Source organism: Solea senegalensis, linkage group LG1, assembly GCF_019176455.1.
Source record: "Solea senegalensis isolate Sse05_10M linkage group LG1, IFAPA_SoseM_1, whole genome shotgun sequence".
In the NCBI taxonomy this organism is placed as follows: domain Eukaryota; kingdom Metazoa; phylum Chordata; class Actinopteri; order Pleuronectiformes; family Soleidae; genus Solea; species Solea senegalensis.
Window position 1 is genome coordinate 15,498,659 of NC_058021.1, and position 26,746 is coordinate 15,525,404.

Below are 26,746 nucleotides of genomic sequence, written 5' to 3' on the forward strand. Positions count from 1 at the left end.
AGAAGAGTTATGTGGTCACATCACAATGTGAATATTATTCAACAGTTTGTTTGTTTTTTTTTTCTGTAAAAAGACCTTTGAGTTCTTACCTCTCCGTTGCAAAAACAGTATATAATTGCAACTAAAAAACCCTGAAAGAGAAAACATGACTGGTTTTATTGACATCATCCATGGGCGTTCAGTTCATCTACCTTTGACATGCATTTTATCTGTAAAACATTCAGATTGGACACTCTAAATTGACCAAAGGTGTGAGTGTGAGGATATGGAGGATAAAGCGACAGATGGACGAAAAACTGATATTTACTACGGCATTTTAAATCACCAGCCACCCTCACAACCTTTCTACGTCATCTTGATTAAGATCTACACAAAACCAAACACTTCAGCAATTCAATTATCAAACAATTGATCTCTCCAGATGTTTTGGTGTTTCATGTAAAAATGTGTAAAATCCCGACAAGGTCAATTGGGTTTGTTTATCTCAAATGGACACATTAATATGCATGTGTGACCCTCGGTGCTAAATGATCATTTCTGTCAATTCTACCGCAGCGGCTTTACCTGGAAGGAATTAAACAGCATCTCATAATGCATCTGGATCAGCCAGGGAACTCCAGACACTTCTGTGTAAGGCATGGCATTGAAAATGATGTAGTGGACACCAAACAGTGGCATCAGCACCAGTGTGGACTTCAACAGTTTCCTGTAACAGAAAGGTCCCAAAATATTGCATCTTACATTGAGCACACGACAAAACTGAAACACTAAAATCAAAAACTCTCTGTCTCTGTTTTTTGACTCTTGCTGGTGATGTCTAGCTTCCCTCGTGACCATCAGCACACAACAGATGGCAGTCAGTACCTGTACTGTTGTCTTGTGTCACACCTTCCCGCATTTGTTTCTCGCAGTTTCGTTGCCAACACTCTGATGATGTTCAGAAATAACATAAAATTAACCTGGAAAGAAAATAGAAACACAATGATTTGGGAAGCATGATCAACTGTCACCTGTGTTACAGGTGCGGTGAAGCACTGTCATTTTCCACACTGCAGGAAAAAAGGTTGAGTGTATACTCACCACCACAGCTGCCAGGATAGGCACTTGATAAATCCATTTCAAATTGCCCGCACTTAAGTCCCAACACCTGCAGCACACAAATAGCCACAAAACAGGGATCAGGAATACACTTTTTAACATTTCACATTTAACATTTTAAACATTCACTATTTTAACATGCAGTCAATTGTAAATAACTGCCAGACATTGAAAGTTATTCTGGAAAAATGGGCAAAAACACTGTTAAAGGGTTAAAGAGCTGCAGATTGATATGTATTGTTGGCAAAAAATAAATCAATATATCACCCTATGACCCCTCCCATCCATGTAAAAAAGCAAACAAAAAACCCCAGCTCCAACCACAAGTCATCAAAATATTAATTTAAAAGCACCGTTAAAGCATCGTTAAAGTCTTACAGTCATTAAAGCGTTGCCTGATTACCCTATATTTCTGATCTGGCGTTCAAATAAAGCTGCCGTCATGTTTAACAGCTTTTGCAGTTGTGGGAAAACTTTCCTTTAATAGGCAAACGGCATAAATAGTGCTTTATAATGGTTACATTTTGAGCAATATGGCACCCATTCAATAGCTTTTAGTCAAATGCCGACCATTACTTCTTGCTCCACACTACCAATTACTACAAAATGTGCAATGACAGAGTTGTGGATATTATCATTCTTGGTTTGTTTTCCTGACCAGTGAAGCCTAGGGTGAACGCGGACATGGTCTACTGCTCTGCTGCTGACGGAGAAGAGAAATATGTGGTTTAGTTCCACTGGACAGCTGCTGGATACCAGATTAGCCATAAGCTCTCAGCTCCTCACTCTTCACCACTGTACTGGACATTTGTGAAGACAGTAGACAGTTGGAAGACAGTTGTCTCCAAGCTCTGCTACAGTCAGACGTGGGAGGTGAATCAACCCTTTCCTTAATCTTTACTACAGGAACAGAATTCAATTTCACTATTTAAAACTTGTTGGATATGTGTGAAATGTAGCCATGCGTGTGTGTGTGTGTGCGTGTGTAAACTTCACAAAGGATTATTACTGACCCTGTTTGTAACCGCCCTCTTTGGCAAAAGAGATGTAATATTGTCATCACGTTTCTGCATTAAATTTTCACAAGAATAATGTCTGCATTATTTATAAGTATTACTCACTCTGTATCTGCAAACGTGGCTCTCACAGTGGCCCAGACTGTCACAAACATGGCTGGTACTCCTGCAAAAACAAAGGGGGAAAATGTTGCTTTGAAAAAAACATAAATGAAAAAAACGAAACAATATACAAATATATATAATTTGTTATAGGCAGGTAGAACCTGGGTAGCACAGCATCCACATTGTATGCGCTGTGCTTGTGTAACTCATACGCACAGTGTGTACAATGCAGGAACTGTGAAGCCCATATTAATGCAAATGTTAGTTTACACAGTTTCCATTGATTGCTGTTGATGCGTCTCTTGATTTAATTTCTTTAGCAAACTAATTACACCATCAAAAGTAAATAACTTATATTAGATCTAATTGTGGTACTATTTATATGGGCATGCAAGCACATAATGCAAATGAAACTCACCCCAGCCAATCAGTGTGAATCCCCACAGATACTTTCTGTCTGAGAAGAAGGTCATAAAAATGAGGCTGTGGAGGTACAGACCCTCAACAAGGATCCAGTAGTAATTGGTTGCCAGAAAGTACATGAACAAGGTCACAACCACCTTGCAGCCAATCTATAAACAAACAGCACACAAGAGGAGGAAACGGATCAATACACACCATGACAAATTGTCACAAACGTCACAAATCCAGCGCACACTTCGCAAAACACATTTTGTTTGTGCTGTTTCTTTTTTGTGAATTAGCTCCACAGTATCCAACACAAACACACAACATTTACATTCCAGTCACACGTCATGGAATGGTTGCAAATTATAGATTAGGGTAGATTAGATTATCTGTGCTGGAATACTCCACTGTCGATGACTGGATAAATACACACCAATATAACCTGAAATACATAATAGATCAGGCAGAAATCAGGCAGCAGCAAACGATTCAGAGGGCTGGGTGGACGTCATATGTCTCACTCATAATTTGTGCTGAAATATCTATTAACTCCCCCTAATCTGAATAACCTGCAGAGAACCAGATATACCTTTTATTAAATATCTAATAAAATGTATTTGTATATATATATATATATATATATATATATATATACACCACACACATATATGTATATATATATGTATACATATATATATATACATATATATATATATATATATATATATATATATATATACATATATATATATATATATATATATATATATATATATATATGTATATATATATATATATATATATCAGCTGGAGCCACTATCCCAGTTTTTGGGGTCTTACAGCCCATAGTGTTCCTATCCTATGTTCGTAGCTCCTCTTTCAGCCTTCTGTATTTCTCAAGCCTCTCATGCTCCTTCTATTTGATGTTGTTGTCACTTGGGATCGCGCCACATCTATCATCACTACCCTCTTCTGCTGTTTATCGACGACCACTATTTCCAGTTGATTAGCCACCACCAGTTTGTCTGCCTTGATCTGAAAGTCCCACAGGATCTTAGCCCTGTCATGTCAGATATTTATTTATTTGTTTTTTAATCTTGATTTTTATTTCTTGGGGACCCATTTATTAAATGACATTAAAAAACATTAGCAAATACACTATTGCTGCTGCATCACATCTCACATCTCTTGCATTTGAACAAAAGGAATTGCGTTGTTTTGTAGTGATAGCATGTGTGGGAGTCTCAGAAGCCCGTATTGATTAAAGCAGACATCGATTCAGCTTCAATTTGTCAACCCCCACATCATTATCCAGCTTCAGCCGTTACCACAGTATAGTCATGCAATGACAATTAAACCTAGCTCTTCCTTCTCTGCACAGACATATCCATATTATTTTCATCAATTTGTATGTGAAAAAAAAAAAACTACTAAAACAGGGGCTTTTGGTTATTATTTCACTGCATTAATGGAGTCAATGGAGGTATGTGACCAAATAATAATATACAGATATATATTATCATTTCTTCACAAAGCAAAAGTAAAATACGGTTGACAGGAAACCTTTTTAATTTTAATGCCAAATCCAGTGGCATTTTCTGACAGCCTATGACAGGGCGGATGTACAGTACATAAACAGCCATTACCACTAAGGCTTGATCCACATGGACACAGAACTTTCCCTATATGATCTATTTCTTTTCTGCTAAGGAAAATAACAACAGTAATTATAATAATGTTTTCCATAAACACAGCATTGTTTCAGGAAATGCCTTCCTACACACACCTACACCCCTCCCCCGAAAACAACTCTTAACGCTGTAGTACATATGCCAGGCCTGTAAGTGGTGCTATAACGCTGCTACATCAAATACACCAAAATCGGAGGTGAAGACGTGGCGCATGCACATAAAGCCTAATCTTGTTGGACAAGTATACATTACAATGTATACAATCATATGACAGAACGATTCAAGCCAGGAGAACTAGGAGGTTCCAAGTGAGCTGAGATGCTTCCTGTGTCGCTTCCTGTGCGACTTCAGACACACCGAACAATGCCGAACTGTAGATCAGTTGAAAAGACTTCCTCTAAATGTGTGTTAATCTTCAACATTTAGCAAATCTCAATGTTTAACAGAGGAGTCATGTATTTATAGTCAGCACTGCCGAAATAACTGCTTTGTTGCTCCACTTCACTAGTTTGTGTCGCGTATAAATCAACACCACGGCAGTTTTGTGCAGCCGTGCTATGGCAAAGACTTAAAACGACGTGCCTGATACCAAACTAAGAAGAGTCTTATACATAAAGTTTTACACGGATCAGCACTCCTACCTCTGACTGAGATTAGAGAAATCTAGCAGTGGCTCTACTTCACATGTAACCAGAACCACTGGTGGAGGTGACTGTGTGTGAGGCCTCCTTGAGACGGACATCTCTACATTTCTCAAAATATCCTCTCATTCAAAGGTTGTGCTTTTTGGAACGGTGTCCCCACCTTTAGTGAGAGATGTGCTCAAGCCCTGCAACGCTTGAAAAGCAGCTGTGGTAATGTGTGTAATGATGTGTGATGGGGTTTGTGCAACAGGTTTATGTGCATTTCCACCAGAGTGCAATATAATAATCAAGCACATATGCAATCAACCTTTAACATTAGCACTTTACTATCATCCAATGTCAGTGGCACTTTATTAACAGCAGTGCATGTATCAATATGTATCCGAGTATGTATGTATATGTATTTCCTACTTTATGTAACTTTTGTTTTTCTGTGAGCTCTCATGTTCTTATATTTGTGTTTCCCTGAATGTATTTCCATTTTTATCCTTGATGACATCAACCTGCCAACTGACTACAGGCGGGAATTAGTCTCAGGCTATAACCTGGCATGTAATAATAATAATAATAATAATAACAATACTTCATGCTAATTAAAACTGCTATACTGCTATCTTCTCGAGGATTGTGAGGGGGGCAGTGGATGACAGGGAAGTTATACACCCTGCAGAGCTCGCCAGCCCATTATACATACAAAGTATATGTGCTTAAGAGGTGTGGCAGTTAATTCTCTCAGTGATTGCCTCCCCTTGCAGATATGGTCGATTCTGCACTGTGCAGTGGCAGCCCATAATGAATGACTAATCAAATAATTGACAGGGTGATTGTAATTAAATTAAATCACGACATCAGTGAAGATACACAGTCCTTATACAGTATATAGTCCATACACACATATATATATATATATATATGTATATATATATATATATATATATATATATAGTGATATATATCACTCTTCTAGTCTAAAAGCTGCCCCTAAAAGCATACTACACGATGAATGCATTGTAAATGAATGGACAGCTTTTATAAAAATGCATTGTTGCTGTTTACTGCTTTACATCATTCACCCATTTCTACATATTAAGCCCCTCCTAAAATACATCCCATTGTCACACTGCTGTCAGAGCCATCAGGAGAAATGTGAGCTTCACTGACTTCTTGCCTAAGGACACTTAAAAATGTCCAGTGGAGGAACAAGAGATGAAGTCACTGACATTCTGAGTAACAGACAAACTACTCCACCTCCTGCACTTTGTTGGTGTGGGTTTACGAAGACAAAAAAAAAAAAAGTTGTACCCTGTACAAACAACCACTTTCAGTCCAGTGAGGCTGTGAACAGGATAAAAGTGTCGCACAAAATGGTTTGTTTGCACATGAACGCATGCATGAAATGTACACAGTCTTCATTAATTTTTTAACATTACTCAGTAAGTACTGAGCCAGAAAAAACTTGGCATCATGACAAACAGTACAATTTATTTGCTCCGGCACTGGAAAAGCAGGTGAGATGTCGCAAAATACCACTTCCTCTTTGGAAGGAAAAAGCATTAACGCCCAACTGCACAACAAATCAACTTAACTGTGCATGTAATGCAATCAGAGACTGACTATTTTTACTATGATTTCGCCTGGAAAAAAAAAAGATAAACAAAAACCCTGAGTAGTAAATTGAAGCACTTGGTTGTAGATACTTTCAGAGTGAGTAAATGCAGATTATTAAATATAATATATAGTAATATAGATATAGTATAAATGTCAAATATATGCGACATCAAGACAATAAACACCCAGCATTTCACTAGACTGCACATAGTGAGACATAGTGGTTTGACTGAATGAGTCAGGACAGGACATGAGCATGGTGGAGCATTTCACAGTGTCAGTGCATGTGAGACAACGTCACTCACTCACTCACACCGTCATGTACAGCTGTTCAACTGCTTTGATGCAAAACATGTAAATCATCCAGTCACACGGCAGCAACACAATGCATTCAGGTCTGTCGACATGGTCCAGACCACCTGTTGAAGTTCAAAGCCAACATAAGAACGAGGAAGAAAGGCCATTTTAAGTGACTTAAAGTGTGGCATGGTTGTTAGTGTCGGAAACTATTTGAGAAGCGGCTGAAATGTTGGGATTTTTACACACAACCCTCTCAAGAGTTCAGTGAGTGGTAGTTGATGCCATAGATCAGAGTGGCTAGATAGGTTGGACATGATAGAAACTACCAGACTCTGCAGACTCTCCAGAATCAGTGACACTACCAGTCACTGATTTGTTTTTCACAAGGTACATTTTGGTCCACTCTCTGTGTCGTTGTTACACAGACATGTACTGGTAATGCTTTCTGCATTCTCAAAACTATCGTTCTCATTCTTCACCTGTTCCATTAAATGAGCTGTAGAGGGAGTTGAGACTTTATGACTTCATCTCACTAAATGCCTTTATTCTCAGAATGGACTTATTCCGGCTTAAAGAAAGGTGAAATAAAAAAACTCACTCATTTCAATGCAGAAGGACAGCTCGGAACACACAGCATACCAAACCTCGAAGCACGTGGGTTCCAGCAACACTCACTCACTCACTCACTCCCTCATCTTCTATCATTTTATCCTCCACATGAGGGCCGCAGGGGAGCTCTGGTACCAATCCCAGCTGACATAGGGTGAAAGGCGGGGTACACCCTGGACAGTTCACCAGTCCATCACCGGACATGTTGTGTGAATCTATTACATATTATGTGAGCCAGTCAGTGTAGCAGATCAGAGCAGCTCTACTGTATATGAGGGGGGAGGGGAAGCACCTTGAATGATCCTAAACCTGCAAAGGTGATAAAAATGTGAAGTGAGAGGTCCTGCTGGAACCAGTCAACAGTGTGCAGCATTTGTTCTGACAGTTTGAACAGGGTCCAGAAATGATTTACTGAAGTGAGGTGGAAAAAGGCACCTTCTCACCCAGGAGGCTCCTTCAGATGTGGATCAGAAGTGAAATGTCTTTAATTATCTACAACTTAGGCTTTTAACCTTGTCTTTGACAAAACAGAACCTGGATGACTGTGATAAAACTTAACTATGCTATGATTTCTCCAACTGAAAACAACCAGCATAGGAAGGAATTTGATTTTATTCATTCAAGGACAGATCACTTGTTGATACTTTCAGTGTGTTTCGGCCGTGTTGTCTTACTTACAAATTGTGTTTTGTTGGCTGGCGGTGTCTCGGTGATGGACTTAAGGTCTTCCACTGTGACCCTTTCCATGTTCTCCAAGGATGATCCAGAGTATAGAACAATGTCCTTCACGAAAATACTGACAGCTCTTAGCATGTAGGACACAAATAGGTGCATGTGGATGTAGTTCCTGGTACAGTGTAGTCGTCTGGGGAGAAAACAAACATGAGACACGAGGTCAAAAGATCAATCCACTGAAAATGTAGTTTTTTTTTCTCGACGTGTGATGTGATAGACGTGATGTAAGTGTGTGTTTTTTCACACGCATACACTCACACACATTAATAATACTCAACCGAATGAGAACCAGCTGAAATACGCACTGACCATAACACATTCCTGAGAATTAGGGGCTTGAGATGCACAAATACTGAAATGCTCAAAGTGAGCTTTAAAAATAAAATTGCAAGCAATTTGGGAAAAAAAACATGCACATTTCCTTTCTGACAAACATCCTGTCTGAGAGTTTACCATGAAGTGGGCCTTAGAGGCTCAGTTAGAGCTGGATCAATATCTGCAAAGGTTATTTCATTAGAGAAACAAGTTAAAAAGTCGGTATGGCTTTTTTACTTCATTCCAATTAAAAACTCAAACTAGAACATTTAATAAATGTCAGAAATAAAATATTAAAACAATCCCTGACTATTCAAATGATTATTTTGTCTCCAATACTATCTATTGAAGGCTTGATAATGAACTGAATGTTTGACAAGCTGCCCAGCAAAAGACTATTGATTTTGACAAAAACTAATCTGGTGTACTTTTCCCAAGTGCAAAATGCTCAACACAACTGCTAATTTGAAATATCGCTTTTCTCCCCCTAGAAAACATTTATGAGCTCTCCTGTCTAAAAGCTGACATGTTGAAGGGGAGACATGGCTAGAGTGCAGTGGAGCACAGTGCCAGAATGTCAGTTGGGCCCCTGGGATAACTTATTAAAGTCATTTGGCCCATAGATTTCCTGGTGCCAGTTGGGAGCTTTCCTAAAGCCTCCTGACTGCCTGCCTGTACAGTGAGTCACACTGGTGAGAGCATTAGTGAACAGCACCTTCACATTAATTCCTGTCACTACCTGCTCTCAACAAAATATGCAAATAATGACCTGAATTAATCAGCCACAAAAGAAGACGAAGAAACAAAAACATTTATTCTTATTACTTATTTATCTATATGTTCCAGTAGGACATATAGACACAGCATTTGTAGCTTAAGAAATGCAATTCTTTACACTTGGTGGAATTACAAAATCAATATCCAAGCGAAAAAACTGAAATCAGCATGAACATACCAAGGTAACTAAAGATTCCTTGTGAAATGTAGACATATGATAGTCTGTTTAAAACTCAAAGTAAAGGTCTATGGTCTGATACAGTTTGCATATTTCATGTTACATATTTCATGCCACAACACTGCAAATTGCACGACTTCATGATGAAGCCACCTTTTTTTCCATTAAGTCCTCGCATGCTGATGAAATAGGCGGTCATCCTGCATCGGTGTCCTTCTCTTGAGTGTTTTCATTTTCAGTGTCTGATCACAAAAACCTAGTGACGGCATTCACTCACCGGAAATATCCCAAGATGATCACAGCCACCATGAGTGATCCTAGAGAAATGGAGTACCCCACTGTGTAGATGAGATACAGACGGTGAAACACCTCCTGTTGGAAGAAGATAAATCGGCTTGAAAATCTCCAACTGGTAACATAAACATTTAATATGTTATTCTCTTTTAAATATGATCACTTGGAAAACTCATCAATAGGTTTGATCTCTCCAGGACAGTGCCCCCACCCCCACCAGCTCAGCTGCTTTAACCACACGATTCCCCTGCACCAGTCTGTCCTTCACACCTACCCAGGTGAGAAATGAGCTCAGGGAGATCAAGGTGAAGAAGGCTACGGGTCACCACAACATTGACTCCAGACTCTTCAAATCCTTTGCTGACCAGCTGTGCAGGATTATGAGGATCGTCTTCAGCATGAGCCTGAAGCTGGGAAGAGTACCACAGCAGTGGAAGACATCCTGTGTGGTACTGGTGCTAAGGACACCTTCCCCGATGACCTCAGCAGCTACAGGCCGGTGGCACTAATACCCCACTAGATGAAAACCATGGAGCAACTGGTCCATTTTCACCCCATGCACTGTGAAGATCATGTTTTCAGCACTTCTGAAGGACACAGTGGATCTCCACCTCACATCCTGGATTTGGAACATGGCCGTCTGCAGTACGGTAACGGTTCTCTCTTACAGTTCTCCCTCCTGTCACCTGCAGAAGTTTTCTGGTGACTCTGCAATTGTCCACTTCTTTACAGATGATGACAACAGGGAACTGATGCAGGATTTTTTAGAATGGCGCCTGCAAAACTGCCTCCATATAAATGTGGGAAAAGCTAAAGAAGTGGTGACAGATTTCCACAGGACTGAAGTCTTGTGGATTGCAGGGGGTGCTCCTAAAGACCTTCTACGACTCTGTGGAGAAATCAGTCATCTTTTTGCAGTGGCACCTCGACAACACACAGGATGAGGCTGGAAAGAAGCTTGTAAGAGAAGCCAGTTTTGTCCGAGGACGCCCACTAACTACGTAAGTGGCCATGGAGTTTTCCCTCAATAACCTCAGAATTATTGCTTATTAGTCGTAAGTAAGGAAGCTGTTGTATATGAATTACAATCTCAACATGCTTTGCTTAGTATGGACTTTATAAGGTAGTATCACAAGAATATACTTTAGATTAGGGAACATGTGTTGGTTAATAATTAGTAGTGATCAAGCCTACAATGTCCCCACTAGTATGGGGAACATATTCTAAGTAACAAAGACTTAATTTAGAGTTATTTGGACACTATTAACACTTGTAGTTTTGTGTTTTGTTATGTAAGAACAGACCATACTCATTAGGTGTTATTAAGGGAGAATAACTATTCTTGTGATACTACCACCTTATAAAGTCCATACTAAGCAAAGCATATTGAGATAGTAATTCATATACAACAACTTCCTTACTTACTAATAAGCAATAATTCTGAGGTTATTGAGGGAAAACTCTTAGTTGGTGGTTTACTGGTTGTATAATAAGGCCATGCAGAATAAGGCATTAATGTGAAAATGCACATATAATATTTACTACCTTTACCTTCCCCATACATTTCTCAAAAGTGGGACTAATAAAGGACTATCTGATCTTATCTTATCTTAAATAAGCATTTTGTTTAAAGAGAGGATTTTTTTTTTCTTTAAAAGGTGAAAGCAGATATACACAAAAACACATTAGATCTGAAATAGTTACACTCCACTGCCCACTTCTCCCAAAGCATAGCTTCAAAATACATTAACCTCACTGAGTTTAAAAACAAATTAGCACCTGGTAGCAGAAATATCTCAAGTACTATAGGAAACAGCATTTGACATGGGTGATGGGCTAGTTTGGGATAGTTTGATCTACTAACAATTAGCTTGCAGCCTGAGGACAAAGTATAGAGAACTATTAACTAAATCCACATTGATGAGGCCGAGTTCCCATGTGATGTAACCAAATACTGCACTGCTGTTATCATTTAGCACCGGGCTTCTGCGCCAAAAAAAAGGGGGTGTCTAAGATGTGGTGGTGGTCTGCGGTGTGGCAGTTGTGCTGTGTGGGGGCTTTCCTTCATGCATATGTCTTTGTCATTAACTGCGACCACTCTCTCAGAGGCCCATCAGCATAACACAACTGAAAATAGAAAGAAAGAAACTGAAGGGCTCCACAAACGAGGTTGTGCCCCTCATCATCTGTACCACATTTAAGGGGGAAGAGGAAAATGCATACTGGACATCTGATATTTGTAGCATTTCATGGAAAAAAAGTAGTGAAATCCAAACAATGACAGCTTTCACAGTCGTCGGCCAAACGTAGGGGTCACACTTAAAACACACTTAGTTGCATACACTGCGGTTTATTCAACAACAGAAAAGACGAGCAAAAGCCTGTGGATAAATCATTTAGTCAGGAAGTTTAAATACATGAAGGAAGACGCAGCTGCTGTGAGATAATCCCTGTGTTACTCTGCCTGAATCATTTTTGACTGTCCGCGTGTGCTAACAGCGCAGCCTTGTTTCGTTCATCTGCCCAAAACAAACGCACAGCCTGTCTGAAACAGAGAAGCCAACTCAACTGGAACTTCTGCAAAGTGCATATGATGACGTTGCATTAACATTTGTGAACAAGACATTGTTTGTTTCCCTCAGGCTCATTGCTCTACTTTAGATTTGAAATAATCATATCAATCTAAAAGGTCAAGTTCATAAAGTAACTTGCTTTATATTCATTTGATTCCTAATCAAGCTACACGGGTTTAGATGAACTGCATTAGTGTGATGCACAGTTCATCAGGATGAATTATTGAACTTCTTGTGAGTAATCTTGATTAAGAAAATAGTTATGTTTATATTGTTACAGTGTCTAACTGCTACAAACGGCTGTTAAAATAAAAATAATGTACATTCTTGCTGTTTTTGACCGTCTTACAATCCTCAGGAGTCCCATTCATCAAACCCCCCACACAATGATATAGAAATGCAAATGCAGCAGGGGTCACAATTATCTCAACAGGCGCTGCACTGTAATGCCTATGTAAGCGCTTTGCTGTATTGGTGTTATTTGCTGTAAGATCCACAGCTTGACTCTCACATGCTGATTATGTTTGGATTTTATGTTACATGTGGTTAAGCTTTGTGAAAAAGTCGTGGCTTCAGATTGTTCATACAGGAGTTGAGTTTCAGTTGGAGACATAGTGAAGTATGAATGAGCGGGGAACTGAGAATCATGTGAGGCTAATTATGCTTTTTTTTTTTCCCTCCTCCACAAATCTCTTCCACAATGATTCCACAGTACGTGGCCTGTGCTAAGCTTCTGTTAATAGCAAATGATTTGAAATGAGCAACCACTGCATTACATAATGCCACAATACACAACAGCGGAGCAAGAGCTACTCGTGGGACATGTATGAACATTGGCTGTAACGCTCTAATTATGCGAAAAACTTCATTCATGATTCCTTCATCTGTCACAGCAAGTGACAAGAAATAAGACAACATCACTTATTTTCTTTTTTCAGACAATTTGAGAATGTCAGATGAAAAATAAGACATATGCTGTTAACCCCAAAGTACATTTATACCGTTACTTTCCATCTGGTTCAACTAAAAACACACTACAGTAGTAAAAAACTACAGAGGCAACATTTTGTGTTTCAGACTGTGACATTTCTGTCTGTCATCAAAGGAAGGGGAAAATGTTTTTTCGGTTGGTTAAAAAAAAAAGAAAAAGACTTGACCTGCAGAGCCCCGACTCAAACCAATCAAACACCCACAGGAGAAGTGGGATGAGTTGGAGCTTAAACTGCAAGCCAGGATTTATCAGAAATTACCCATAACCCACCGCTCCTGTGGCTGGGTTGAGAGCAATGTCACACTTGATTGTGATGTTGTCATGTTCCCATTATTTTGAACACTAAATAATGTTGAAATGTACAAGTTTAAACTTGCAATATCCATCCCTGCAAACAGTCATGACAGACAAAAGTCAGGATTAAATAATTCTTAGTTTCCAGTGAGTGGAAGCTGGATTTGAACTTGAGCTGTCTCCGTCTCATAGCCCTAACATTGAATTAAATATAAGTGTATTTGCACATTTGTACATTACCAAGGGCAAGTCAAACATCACTTTCATTTACGAAAGTGACTGAAATTACGGGGTAACATGGTACAATAGTTGTCTAATAGTCTGAAACATCTTAAGTGTGGCAATTGCTATTCATTATCATGGAAGAAGGCACAGTGAAGATGTAATTTAGCATGTAAATGGACATGAGACGATCTTACCTTTTCATGGCTGTGGTTGTAATGGTAGAGGAATTTTGCACATTCGTTATAATTGGCCCATGTCTTGTTGATTGAGGCCAGCTCCCATGTTCCATTGTTGTCACAACGGCGATAAGCGAGTCCTGGACATGAAACAGAAATGTATCTTTAATCACTAAAAGTGCTCTTTGGCAGCCCACTTACAAATCATCAGCTTGTCTTTGATTTAAACTTGCATAATTGTATCAGTCACAAAAGATGTTCATGTATGCTTTCATACATGCTTCAGGGTTTCAACTGCTGCGTGCACTCAGGGCCAGACCTACCTCTGTGGTTGAAGTCATAGATATACTCTGGACAGGCGGTGGATACGAGCTTTCCCGGAGGCCCTTCTGGCCAACACACAATGCCATCCCATTCTGGTGAGCAGAAACCATCTGCAGAGACAAAAGCAGTGATGACATTTAAAAGAGCTTGTGGTTGGTGCCAGAATTACATTGCTATGGGAAGTTTAAGAAGCACAACTGCACAGAGCTGACCTTTTTCACACGAACAACTCACTTCCCATACAGCACATGCTGTATTAAAGATTTTTGTTTGTTTACTTCTGGTGTGCGCTGACCTCTGAGATGGAGCGACGTGAGGGATTGTTAGGTTTCATTTTCAGTAGATGAGTGAAAGAACCATAGATAAAACAAAGTCACAGCACAATTTATTGACAAAGGCTGGAAGTTGCGATCCTTTGCCTTGACTGTCCAAAAAAAACAGATGCGAACTAATTGCGGAGACCTGCGCAGAGGAATTCCTGGACGTCGCCAACAAGTCCGAAAGTAAGTGGCAAACTAACCACTCCAAGCACTGTATTTAAAAAGAAAGATACAATTAAACAATGGGGTCTCAAGACAAATCTAATCTAATGACAGCCCGAGTAAATAATGATAAAAAACTGGAGAATCTTGCCACATTTCTCACTGAAGCAACTTAATCACAGACCAGTGGGGAAACAAACTAAAGATCGGCCTTTCATTTAAGACCTAGACTTTTAATTTGAACCCCTTTCAATCTAAACATCTCATCAAATAACTGAAACAGATACACGACCATGACCTGCTGATGTGATAACACTCTCTCCATCTCTTCTTGTTTTCACAGCGGCGTTTCTCCTCATCCCTTTCATCTGTTATGGTCACTATACAGACTCCAGTAAAACTACTATAAACTATTATATCCAGTGACCATAGATTATGTCATCATTATTATTATTATTACCATGGCGTTAATGGTAACCATGCCTTGTTTAATTTTATTAATGTTAAATCATTGTACATTAAAGTGTATGTGTATGTATTATTAAGTATTACATATGTGAATATAACTATAATGGAGGAGTTCTTACTGTACTTATATATCTGAGGCTTTAATGGTGGCTATAAATAAAACTATTATAAAAAATTCTGCTGTCCTTTACAAACTAGGACAGTTGCATGAACTAAACCGTAAATAGGTCTACATGTTAATTAGCTCTAAAGAGCAAAGCTTGTAATCTATGTCAAGACTGTAGATAAGAGCTATTTATCGCTTTTGTTTGAGAACATACATATTTATCCACTCCGCCTTCTAATATTGTGGGATCATTTTGACTTGGTCATTTCCCAAAACTCTAATAAGAAGTCTTGTGTGTTTGTTGGCTTGAGCAGATCTGAATAGCTGCAGTGTTGTTGATGACACTGCATTGTTTTTCTTTCATAGAGACAGATTCAATTATTCCATGAGACATTGAGCGCATTGTAAAATCCTCAATAGTCTATTACTGAATTGTCCCGCCCTCTTTCTAAGACAATGTGGCTTTTGGAAATGGCCAATCGAACTTCAGTTGGGATCATGAGTTGTAGGAAATGTCAAAAAAAAAAGAGCAAATCTTTGCATTTGTGTATCTTGATCAGTACAATAATTACAATTTTACTTTACAAAAAACAACTTAACGGGCAATTGTAACAAATACTAAAAGGCCCACAGTACTAAGTAGTAATAAGAATAAGAATATAGTCATAACAGCAACAGTAACACTTAATCCCATCTCCTCTGGAAAGCCTAATCACAATCCAGATTTGAGGAAATTCGACTTTTAAAACACATTTTAACTTTTACTTCACACATTTTGTTTACAGGATTGGCCAGCAAAAGAAAACAATTCAAGGAATTTTGATAAATCAATGAAAGTCGAGAGGGTTTTTTTTAGATTGTGGTGACAAATATTTAAGTGTAAGAGTGTGTTTAAATGTTCGAGGAACTATTTTAACACAAACTCTTTTTTTTTCCTGTTACTTTCTACAGGTCCGCGCGATGACTGGTATGGGTTTTACGGAGCATCGCAAAACGTTGTGACATCTATTTTCACTGAGGGAAGCACGGGATTCTGTAATAATGTGTCTATACTTAGTTCAGACAAAGAGCTGCAGGTTCAAAGGGAAAAGAAATCTGTTTTGGAGCACAGAAACCCTTAATTGTCAGCTAAACTGTGGATCTCAGTCTTGTGTTAGTGGGAGCAAAATCCCTTTCCACACAGATTCCTGGCAATAGTCGCTCTTATGGTTTTGGCATTTATATTGTATTATTGAAAACAGCTGCCCCACTTTGACCACTAATAAGTAGCTGAGGATAAAACTAAAACTATCCTCTCTTTGCAGTAGATCCATTATTTTCTCATTCCTGTAATCAAACTTACAAAGAAACATCTGAAGCAATGACGACATGCTTTTTATTTGCCTGTCACTCGGAGTAGAAAATTAAAGAGCAGACTGAGTGGAGCTGACTGATTCCTACAGAACTCTGTTGGGAGAAACACAACGTTTAGTTTTGAAAATCACACTGACCACACATCCTGGAAGTAAAGCAGAATTGCTGTTCACTTTTACCCTAGCTTTTATTACCATAGGACCACCTACAAACAGGCCTAAATTGAACAACGAAAACACACGTATATATATATATATATATATATATATATATATATATATATATATATATATATATATATAAATATATATAAAATTTCCAGTAAATTGCTTGACCACGATTTAAATATAACTGTAACTATAAGGGGTTTTGGTTTAAGTGATGTCACTGGGGTTTTTAATATGGTTTTCATTCCCCCGACTCATTTTGTTCTGACCTGCAGATGTCAAAACACATATTACACTTTCTCCTGATACATGCAACCTTTTACAATGATTGCTGGTGTTATTCTACACCCAGACCACAGGCTTGAAGGCTGCGCTATTTTCACACTGCAAGGTCTGGGGCATCAAACCCACATCCCTCCACTGTCTTCTCCAGGCAAACCTCAGTGCTTCCCTCAAAGAAAACCTTGTCTCAGTCGCGTAATGGAGACATTTGTGTATTTAAAGCACAAATGAGAAATAAAAACAAATACATAAAATGCTGAATTGCAACCAAACCAAAGTCTCAGCCTCACACGGGACTCCCATCTTTTTTCAGTGAACCTGAAACTGCACGATCGATTGATTGCGCTGAGCAAATCCTACATTTCACACTGGTGGGGTTTTAAAATAATCGTCCCTCCACATCTCCCATAATAGTTCAAAAAACCACAAGCTTACAGCGCCAGAAAAGAAAAAAAAACCCTCTGGGGGTGGTCAAGGCAGGACAGAGGCAAGACAAACACAGATGTAAAGCCAAAGCACCAAAAAAAAAGCACACTCGTCGCTATTCTCCCAGTTTACCTCAACCCACAGCTTCAGTGTTATACCACAACACACGATGATTTGAAAAAGAAAAAAAAAAGAAATGACACAAGAGTGGAATGACCACTTCAAGGAGCCATGCTCACACGGGTCATCGGGAGGCAAAAGGAATGCTCTTTGAACTTAATCTCAAATCTTGACAGTCTCCATAAATTTATTTTACATCACAGCGATGATCTCCACATCGCTTAATTACAAACAGACAACCAGAAGAGATGATGACGTTCCAATCAAGTGAAATCAAAGCATTGTATGTGCCATTATGTTAAAAAGAAAAGAAAAAAATGACTCTGATCAAGCCTGAGTAATGAGCACATATGTGCTTATCCAGGCATACACAACAACTGCACTGAAACCTTTTATTTAATAAGGTAATGTGCTTATTCTAATTCCTTCAGCTGTAATGTGATGGAACCGACATGTGCAACCTTCCAAAAGAGGTCAGGAAAGCGTCACCACATGCAAGATGAGTCAAGCTCAGGGTGTGACAGCGTCAGCAGGTCAGCTCCCATGTACCCCTCAAACAACACCTCAAGCCTCTCACTGATTTGCCAGTCGCTCCTGTCCTCAGAAATGCACCACGGAACAAATTATACAATCGTTCATTCAAAACATTTTCAAAGGTCTATTTTGTGACTTCTGTGCAATTATTGCTACCTTATATCACTACTAAATATTTGATATAAAATTAATCCCAACTTTGACTCAACAACACATAAGAAGACGAACATTCATATGTAATTGCATATGAATGGATTCAATTGGTGTTTTTTTTTTTTTTAAACGATGTGCTCTTCATGTCTAAGTGTACTGAAGACTGAAATTAATAATTTGCGTTAGTCAAATTCACTGTCTAAGCAATACAATATAAGAAAAAGGAAAAGGAAAGACAACTGCAGATGTGCTTGGAGGTGACTGCTGAAGTGTGACACAGTCACTGTGGCGTGTCACCGGTGATTAAGGTTGATGTGGTCAGATGAACAACACACACTCTCATCTGAGAGAGAGCTAATGTATGAATGCCTGCTCTGCTTTTCATTAGTGTCCGTGACCACCGTGTAAAAAGTGCAGGGTTGTTATATAAATCCCGGGCATCTTACAGAAGCTGCTGTCCGGCGCCTGCACTTCTCAATAGTAGCATTTCTGTCAGTTTCTTAAATCCAGTTTGAGATTTGTGGATATTTATCAAAACCATGAAAAGTTGGGGAAATACCACAATAGGACAAAGTAACTACAAGGGATGGTCAACAAAGGTTTCCTGTGTTCTGAGCCTGGAAGTAAACATTTTTAATTATGTGTTTCATTTACAAGGGGTATCGTTTGGAGGGTCGAGGAATTCAACGTGACCACAGCACACTGGGGTTAAAGAGAAAATAATACGATTGGTTTGACTATGGAATCCAAAATCCTCCTCTGAACAATCAACTGGGAAAATGACAGTAACCACAATGAGATAGAGTACATGCTGGCGTCTGTTGGAAAACTGGTGCTCTCAAGACACCCATAAATACACAAATACACCCCCAGGAACAGCTTAGATCCCAGCGTCTGGAAAGCCTCGGGGAGGACAAAGAAAACAAAGCAACATTTTCACATGTAACCACTTAAAACTACACATTCAGCTGAAAGAGTGGGCATACTCAGTCAAAAACATCATTTGTTTTCTTGAGTCCTACGAAATCACATTCCAATCTATCACAATCAAGAACAAAGCTGTTGTCACAGTGTGAGACATTCTCACTTTCACTGTTGCGGTCACTGGCTTCTACAGCTGATTGTTGTGCTATTAACGCCTACACTTTCTGATAAACTCCTGTCTGTGTTGCCATGCTGGTAGTCAAGGTAACCCCTGCATTGTATATTACATGTATTTCAAATCTGAGCTATACGTAGTTCTGTTCTGTGCAGCCCTTCGGGTATTTATTGCAATCTCCACTGAACCTCTCCCTCTAGCTAGAATTCATCAGAGATCTTGCTATGGTTGAACACATAAAGTTCTATTTTGGGGAAAAAAAAGATTCAGTCTCCTTTGAGCAACCGATACAAGAAGCTCCTAAATCAACCTGTTGCCACAGTGGAAAAGCCCTGGAAACATAATCAATGTAATTGAAGCGGGACACTGCCTTTGTATGAGCCTGTATCTCAATCTCACGCATCCAGCAAAAGGGGTTTCATTTAGTTTTCATATTGCAGTCACCTCTCTCGGACCTCTACCTGTGAGTAAATGAGGTTTTTTGGTCAGTAAACACAAACCATGATTGACAGGCTTATTGATTCCATTATCTGTTATCTGTCCAACATGCACGCTCATTCAGTGAGGAGATTTCCCTGGCAAACACCCATGTCTTTGTCAGTCTATTATGTCATTACACATATTAAATTCTATGGGTGTAGATAATCCTTTTTGGCAAAAACATTGGATTAGCAGCAAAACAGCATGATAACATAGAAACACCTGTAATATTCTCTCACATTACTGGGGCTCTTTTAAAGATTTGTACAGAAATGGTTAGACAGTGGTTTTAGCCCTCTTATGACCATCATGATAACCAGGCCACCTGGATTTATTTGGATTCAGTTAAATGCCAAATCCTGTCGACGACATTGATGAGGCCATGATATTTCTTCTAATGCCACCATAAATGTGGATAGTTGTGTAATTTGGCATAAGGCAACCACGTTTCGATTTCAACATATTATGAGTAGACACCTTTATCCGCTTAAGATGTTCTTCATCCATTCATTGTCTACCAGTTAATCCTCCACATGAGGGTCGCGGGTCACTGGAGCCAATCCCAGCTGACGACGGGTGAAGTGAAGAGTGTTCAGTCAACATCAGCCTGTTTTTGGACTGAGGGAGGAAGCCCCGGAGAACATGCAAACCCCATGCACAAAGGGGTTCTGACTGGGTCGTGAAGGCAACAGTGCTACCCGCATTAAAGTGCTAATTATTAAATGTCAGCGTGCAGTGGCACAGCAAGTCCTCTTTCAAATGGAAGGTTGTGGGTTAGATTCCCAGCTCCATGAGTCTACAGGCTGACGTGTAAAGACACTTAACCCTGCTGATGGCTGTGTCAGTAGCATGTGAATGGGTATGAAAAGCGCTATATAAACAGAGATGATTTTAAGGATGCCAGGATTAGCGTTGTGTTTGACTTTTTGACTTACCAGGGACCTTGTGCTTTGACTTAATGGAACCCTCGCACTTCTGTTTGGCTTTGAACAACAGGCCAATCTGTTCCTCTTTGGTGAGCACGTCATCTGCGTAAACCTGTGAAAAAGGAAACGATGACAGGGTTAGAGAAATCAGTGTAACTGCAAAATGCACGACGTGACAAGAAATCCACATCTCCAATGCTAATGCTTTAACGATTACAACATCAACACGAGGGGTTTGTGATCCCACCAAAGATGCACATTTGCAGACGCAACTGGATCTAAAGCAACTGTCCTGAATTCGAATAAGAGTGTGCATGAAATGAATCAGTTGGCTGATATCCAGCTGTTTCAAACACCCTAACCCTCTCTACATCCCTGGTCATGGTGCTGCAGACAGCACAATCTAAATTCCCCCCAGTAAAAATACTCCTAGAAACATACACAAGTGAAAATTTCTCAAATAGAATATGAGTAAAAGTGACAGCGTGGCCTGGAAGGTATGTGTCTAGGAGGTCAGAATAGATTGTACTTTCAAAGTAACAGTTTCCCTGTCAAGTGTTTAAGAGCTAATATTTTTCTATGTCTTAACAGAGCAAGTGTCACAATCATTTTCCTTGAATTAATCATATTCATCTCACTTGGTCATTGTTCCAGGTTGTATCCTTGTGGTACACGGCAAGTAATCAGACATGACAAGATTATAACATGAACCAAAACAACCGTTTATTTCCAATATTCCCTTACACTTAATATTTTCCCAGCTTTTGAACATTGTGTGTGAGTGTGGCGTGGTAGCTCAGGTGTGGTTTTCCAGTCAAGGAAACATTTTCCATTTCCATTCTAATAAGTCACACTGACTGGCCCGCTGTTTGCCTACGGATCACTTTTGGGCAATGACAAATATGACTGTATTAAAAATGACCACATTTATTTTTAACAGAGTGTGACAAGGAAAGTGGAAATAAAAACACACACATTTGAGCTTTCATGGTGCTTTAAGGCATGCTGCAATATGCATCTACAGACTGAAACACAAACTACCATGTGTGCCTGGAGAGGTACGGCTAAAAAAAACAAAACAAATGTCCTGTCTTGTCTTTGTGGTTCAATGATGCAGCACAAATAGTACAAATGAAAGACAGACGTTCACTCCGAGCACTTGACTCCCTGACTGCAGCTGCAACTGTCTGCTTCAAACACAGATCACACAGCTGGATGTAAAAACAAATCTAATTCATGTCGGGGGCCTGTTTGGATTGTAATGGTAAATTCTGGCAATATCAAAAACATGCACTGGGGAAACATGCAGAGAATAAAACATTAGACGGAGGAAGGGGAGGTTAAATTTACACACAAGAAAAAAAGCTGAATAAATGCACCACACCACACTAATTATTTGCCTCTGATTTGTCCACGTCTCCCTAATGAATCAGCCTTCAAAGCCAATTAGAAGGATTATTACTCCACTTATTAGTACTCATTATCTAGCAGCTGCAGACAGAGTAAATGATGGTAGGACAGCAACAAACAGTATTAATTCTGTCAAAAAAGTATTCACTCACTAGGAAGTTCCTGCTTATGTTAGTGTAGATGTGCCGCACATTACGCAGCATCCATTTTTGAAGTGGGTAATGCTTAAAAAAGACGTGACAAAGCCACTGCTGCAAAGCAAACGTTTGGTATTTTCCAGACTTCTCTGGTACCGGTCTAAAAAATCCGGTTAACTATCTAAGAAAACGTCTAAATCTGCATGCAGACGCAAGAAGTTATTTGGGAACGAAGGCGTGTATACATTGTCTCTGGTGTGAGTGCGTAGTTCCGTGATCTTAAAATGAGACTGTAAATACCAAGCTGTCATGGTTTTGCTGCACACAAAACCATAATACCTCAATCCATCAATATTTTCACTACTCGCAGCCCTGAAATAAGGATGTCCAGTCTGGGAGCTGAAAAGGGTTACAGATTGAAGACGTTTATGGCTTTGCACAGTAAACAACCACAGATGGAACAACATTTGACCGCAGGTGAACAAGGATAGATACTACCTGTTTACTGTGCTAACTATGCCAATATAGAATATTCCACTGACAGCTCCAGCAGACGTTGACACTATTTTCATTGGTGTTACTTCAGGTGAAAGCTTAACCAACAGGAAACTATAGAGACAGTGAATCTGGATGCCCGTGCTCCAAACTGGAATAGTCCACATTTTGTTTTCATTAGTGGATTTTCGCAGTTTAAAATGGAAATAAATTAGATAATAATATGTTATATGTGGCTATAAATCAAGGTCATTTCTTCATAGTGGTTTGAAATGTCAGCCAGTTGTGCCTCACTCTGAAACGCTTTGTTCAGCTCATTTCTACAGCGAGTGAGAACATTGTTCCATCACATTAAGAACAAATATCTTAACCTTTGCGGCACAAATCAAGCCACTGTGAAACATTAAACTAAAATGAGGCATGTAGATTCAGTTTTTTCTACTTCTTCTTCTTCTTCATCTACAGACCTCTGCTTGCAGACATGTAGAAGAGTATCATTTACAGTTTTGAGAAGAGAGTCTTGGGTAATAAGTGTGCCCCCTGATTATTTCTGAAAACTATTCCTCTTCCACTGGCCAACATCCAAACCTCCAATGTAAACACAACCCTCACGGGGAGAAACATGGACATTCTTATTTACTGCATATCATTCAAAACACAGTGTTCTTTTTGTTAAATGCTTTTGAGCGTGAGCCAAAATGAAAATTAGAAAAATACACACCATGTAAATATGTGTGTTTTCATCACCGCTCGCTAGAACACAAACTCAATAAACCACAAGTTTCTATTTGTCTTTGCAAACTGTGGCTTGATGACTTAAACTGCAGCTCTCTGCGAGGATATAAGACCAATATTGAGAGAACTGTATTTAGGCTGCTGTGTCAAGACAGTGTGGAACCGCCGTGACTAAATACTGACACTATACACTATGAGAGTAAAGGCACCTTTACAACTTTGTTTTGCTATTCTAATTCCAGCACTTGCACGTACATGAAATTATTTTAGGTAACCAAATGTTGTATTTAGTAATAAAAGATTAACTTGTCTAGTGCCACAGATGAATACAGTCAGTGTTCGTTTGTTGATTCTTACATTTTTTTTTTTCAATTCAAAAAAGAAAAAGAAATTGTGCCAACTCCTGTGGATAGACGCCATGCATACATTGAGTGGAGACAGAAGGTTTACGGTACATTACCAACAGTCTTGATTGTGGACAAACTTATGCATTTTTATTTTTTTTTTTAATCAAGGAAGTTGTGGTTAACCAAAGTCATTTCCTGAAACTGGAGCTTACAAGGTTGACTTTCATTAGAAAGCACAAAACATAAAAAAATAGTCTAATTCTGTGTAAATCTACAATAGAATTGAACTAAAAGTTTAGCCCAATGTCCTTGAAAAATACGAAACGTTACATAATAACAATTCACCATCGTGCTGGTTCCATCAAGGGCTGCAACCATTATTTGAATAATGAGGCTTTTTTCTAATTATAAAAACAAGCTTCCTGATTTTTCAGCTTCTTAAATGTGAATATTTTCTGGTTTCTTTGCTCCATATAAGCAAAAAATCATTAAAAACAAAACGGAGTAATTTTGGTTTGTGCACCAAAGAAGACATTTCAGAACATTATTATTTCCACATTCGACCCAATTTTTCAAAATTTTCTGGCATATTACAGACCAAACAATACTTGTGAAAATAATCATTACTTGTAGGCCTAGATCCAACTACCATGTTCAATTGGTAACATCTAAATGACTGAAGTTAATTCAAACTAATATAAGACACGTGTCTTCCTATAACCTCCTAAATTAAGTTTTACCAAAATGTATCAGCCATCTTCTAAACCACAAAAAGCAATCTTGTGACAACAGCCAAATAAAAACAATTGTTTTTGTGCCATAATTAACATAGTTTTACAATAGTAGCTAAGAGCTGCAACTATTTGAAGTTACAATATCATCTTTTCACGTGTGAGATAGCCGTTTTTAAAATATTTTTATAATAGATTGGATTCTCAACTCGAATAGAGAATCTGTGAAGGTGATGCAACTTGCTGTAATTTGAGAGACAATTACCCAAAAATATCACTTATGACAGACCGCAGTTAACTGAATCAGATAGGAATCCTTCCATAGGATGCTTTAAGTGATAGACAGTAAAAGATGAAGGATCTTTTTAACTTACCAAGGAAATCAAAAGTGCGATTTAATTATAGTGATGGGGGAAGTTATGATGTGCTTCACAGAGAGGTGGCTAGAGAACAACTGCCAGTTCACATGCAGCGTCTCTAGAGCTGACTCTGCTTTAGTCAGTCCACGCTGCTTTGTCAGTGTGTGTGTGTGTGTAGGAGTGTCTGAAACATGAGTTTGGATTTCAACAGCATCATCCATCTTCATGTCAAATATGAACAATATGAGCATCATGAGTTCATTTAAACCAATAACACAGATTCAAATGTGATGCATGACTGTCACTGAGTAAAAGCAGCTGCTGCACTTCTGTTTGCATGCACCGTTTATAAAGGAAGCCTAATTCCATGTGTCTGTGATATAAATGCGGTGTCTTATGTCGTGTAATCGCCATGTGCGTGATGTTAATGGGATGGAATCGTCCGTTTCTATTGTAATTCAGGTACGTTCCTCCCTCCATGAGATAGAAGAAGTGGTTTTCATTTCAGGATGAAACTATTTACACATTCAAAGTGAAGGGTCGAGCCGTGCGCCAAAGAAACACACACACACAATCTCAAATGAGTGTTCCGAGATGATTGATTGTCACCGTAAACCCCCTGATCTCAACTCTGCTTGTGCCTTTGCCTGGAAACACAAACACATATTCATTTATCTGTCATTTCAGAGTCATCCAATAATGCCGCCCTCTGTTCACTGATCCGCGATCCAGCGAGGATGAGATTGCTCGGTAAATGGTTGTATAAAGTGAGACATTCCTTCCCAGGTCGCACTTCATCACATGGATGATAAATAATATAGAATAATATTTACTCAGGTCGCTGTAAAATGCCTCTATTATGGGAATACAGTAGAATGTTTGTTTTATGTACGTGTTTTGGTCATTTGCCATTCTTTACACCATAAGCTAACATTCACTTCCTTGTTGTTGGCATATATTCAAAATTTGATCCCAAGGGTTTTTTTTTTTTTCCTGTACATTTTTTTCCTCCACAAAATGGGGGAGGGGGGGTTTCTCGAAAATTATAACTCCGCTGAATCTTGTTTTTAATGGCCTGTCCTCTATCTGGAAAAAAACATGAATATGTTACTTTTGACATATTGCACCGCATGAATGTTTTAGCGGATGAGGTTCCTGGATATTATAAACTCTATGAGTCAGTGCCACTCCTCTTCAACTGTGCAATTTACATTTGATGATAAAAACCACAAACCACAAGACTGGTTGTCCTTTGGAAATGCTCGCAGACCACATTCTGACTTAAAGCAGCATTTAGTTCCTAATTATACCCTACTCCAGTCGTTAGCTTGAAGAACAGCACTTTTGTCCTTGATGGAAACATTGTGTGTGCTTTGAGAGGCGGCGCACTTCTTGTGGAGTCCCGATAGCCGTGAATGCATTGTTCTCTAAATTAATAGGGGCGATTTGTATCTTACGTAAGTCACAGCGATTTAATACGTAGGAGTATGGGTTGTTATTTTAATAAAGCAATGTGAATGCATCATTTCAATTTTCATCAAAAGCTTAAGTGGTTACACAACAATCAAACGCACC

The 26,746-nt window shown here is 39.0% G+C and overlaps 1 protein-coding gene across 1 annotated transcript in view; it reads right to left on the reverse strand.

Moving 5' to 3' along the window:
* pth1r (parathyroid hormone 1 receptor) overlaps nt 1–26,746 on the reverse strand; it is a 44,384-nt gene that overhangs the window by 3,656 nt on the left and 13,982 nt on the right. Inside the window, exons 2-12 of the mRNA XM_044042399.1 lie at nt 20,967–21,069; nt 14,361–14,471; nt 14,056–14,177; nt 9,762–9,856; nt 8,158–8,344; nt 2,638–2,791; nt 2,220–2,280; nt 1,081–1,147; nt 865–959; nt 565–706; nt 90–131 (exon numbers count right to left, since the gene is read on the reverse strand). Coding sequence (XP_043898334.1) covers nt 90–131; nt 565–706; nt 865–959; nt 1,081–1,147; nt 2,220–2,280; nt 2,638–2,791; nt 8,158–8,344; nt 9,762–9,856; nt 14,056–14,177; nt 14,361–14,471; nt 20,967–21,069 — 1,179 coding nt within the window. The remainder of the gene's footprint in view (nt 1–89; nt 132–564; nt 707–864; nt 960–1,080; nt 1,148–2,219; nt 2,281–2,637; nt 2,792–8,157; nt 8,345–9,761; nt 9,857–14,055; nt 14,178–14,360; nt 14,472–20,966; nt 21,070–26,746) is intronic.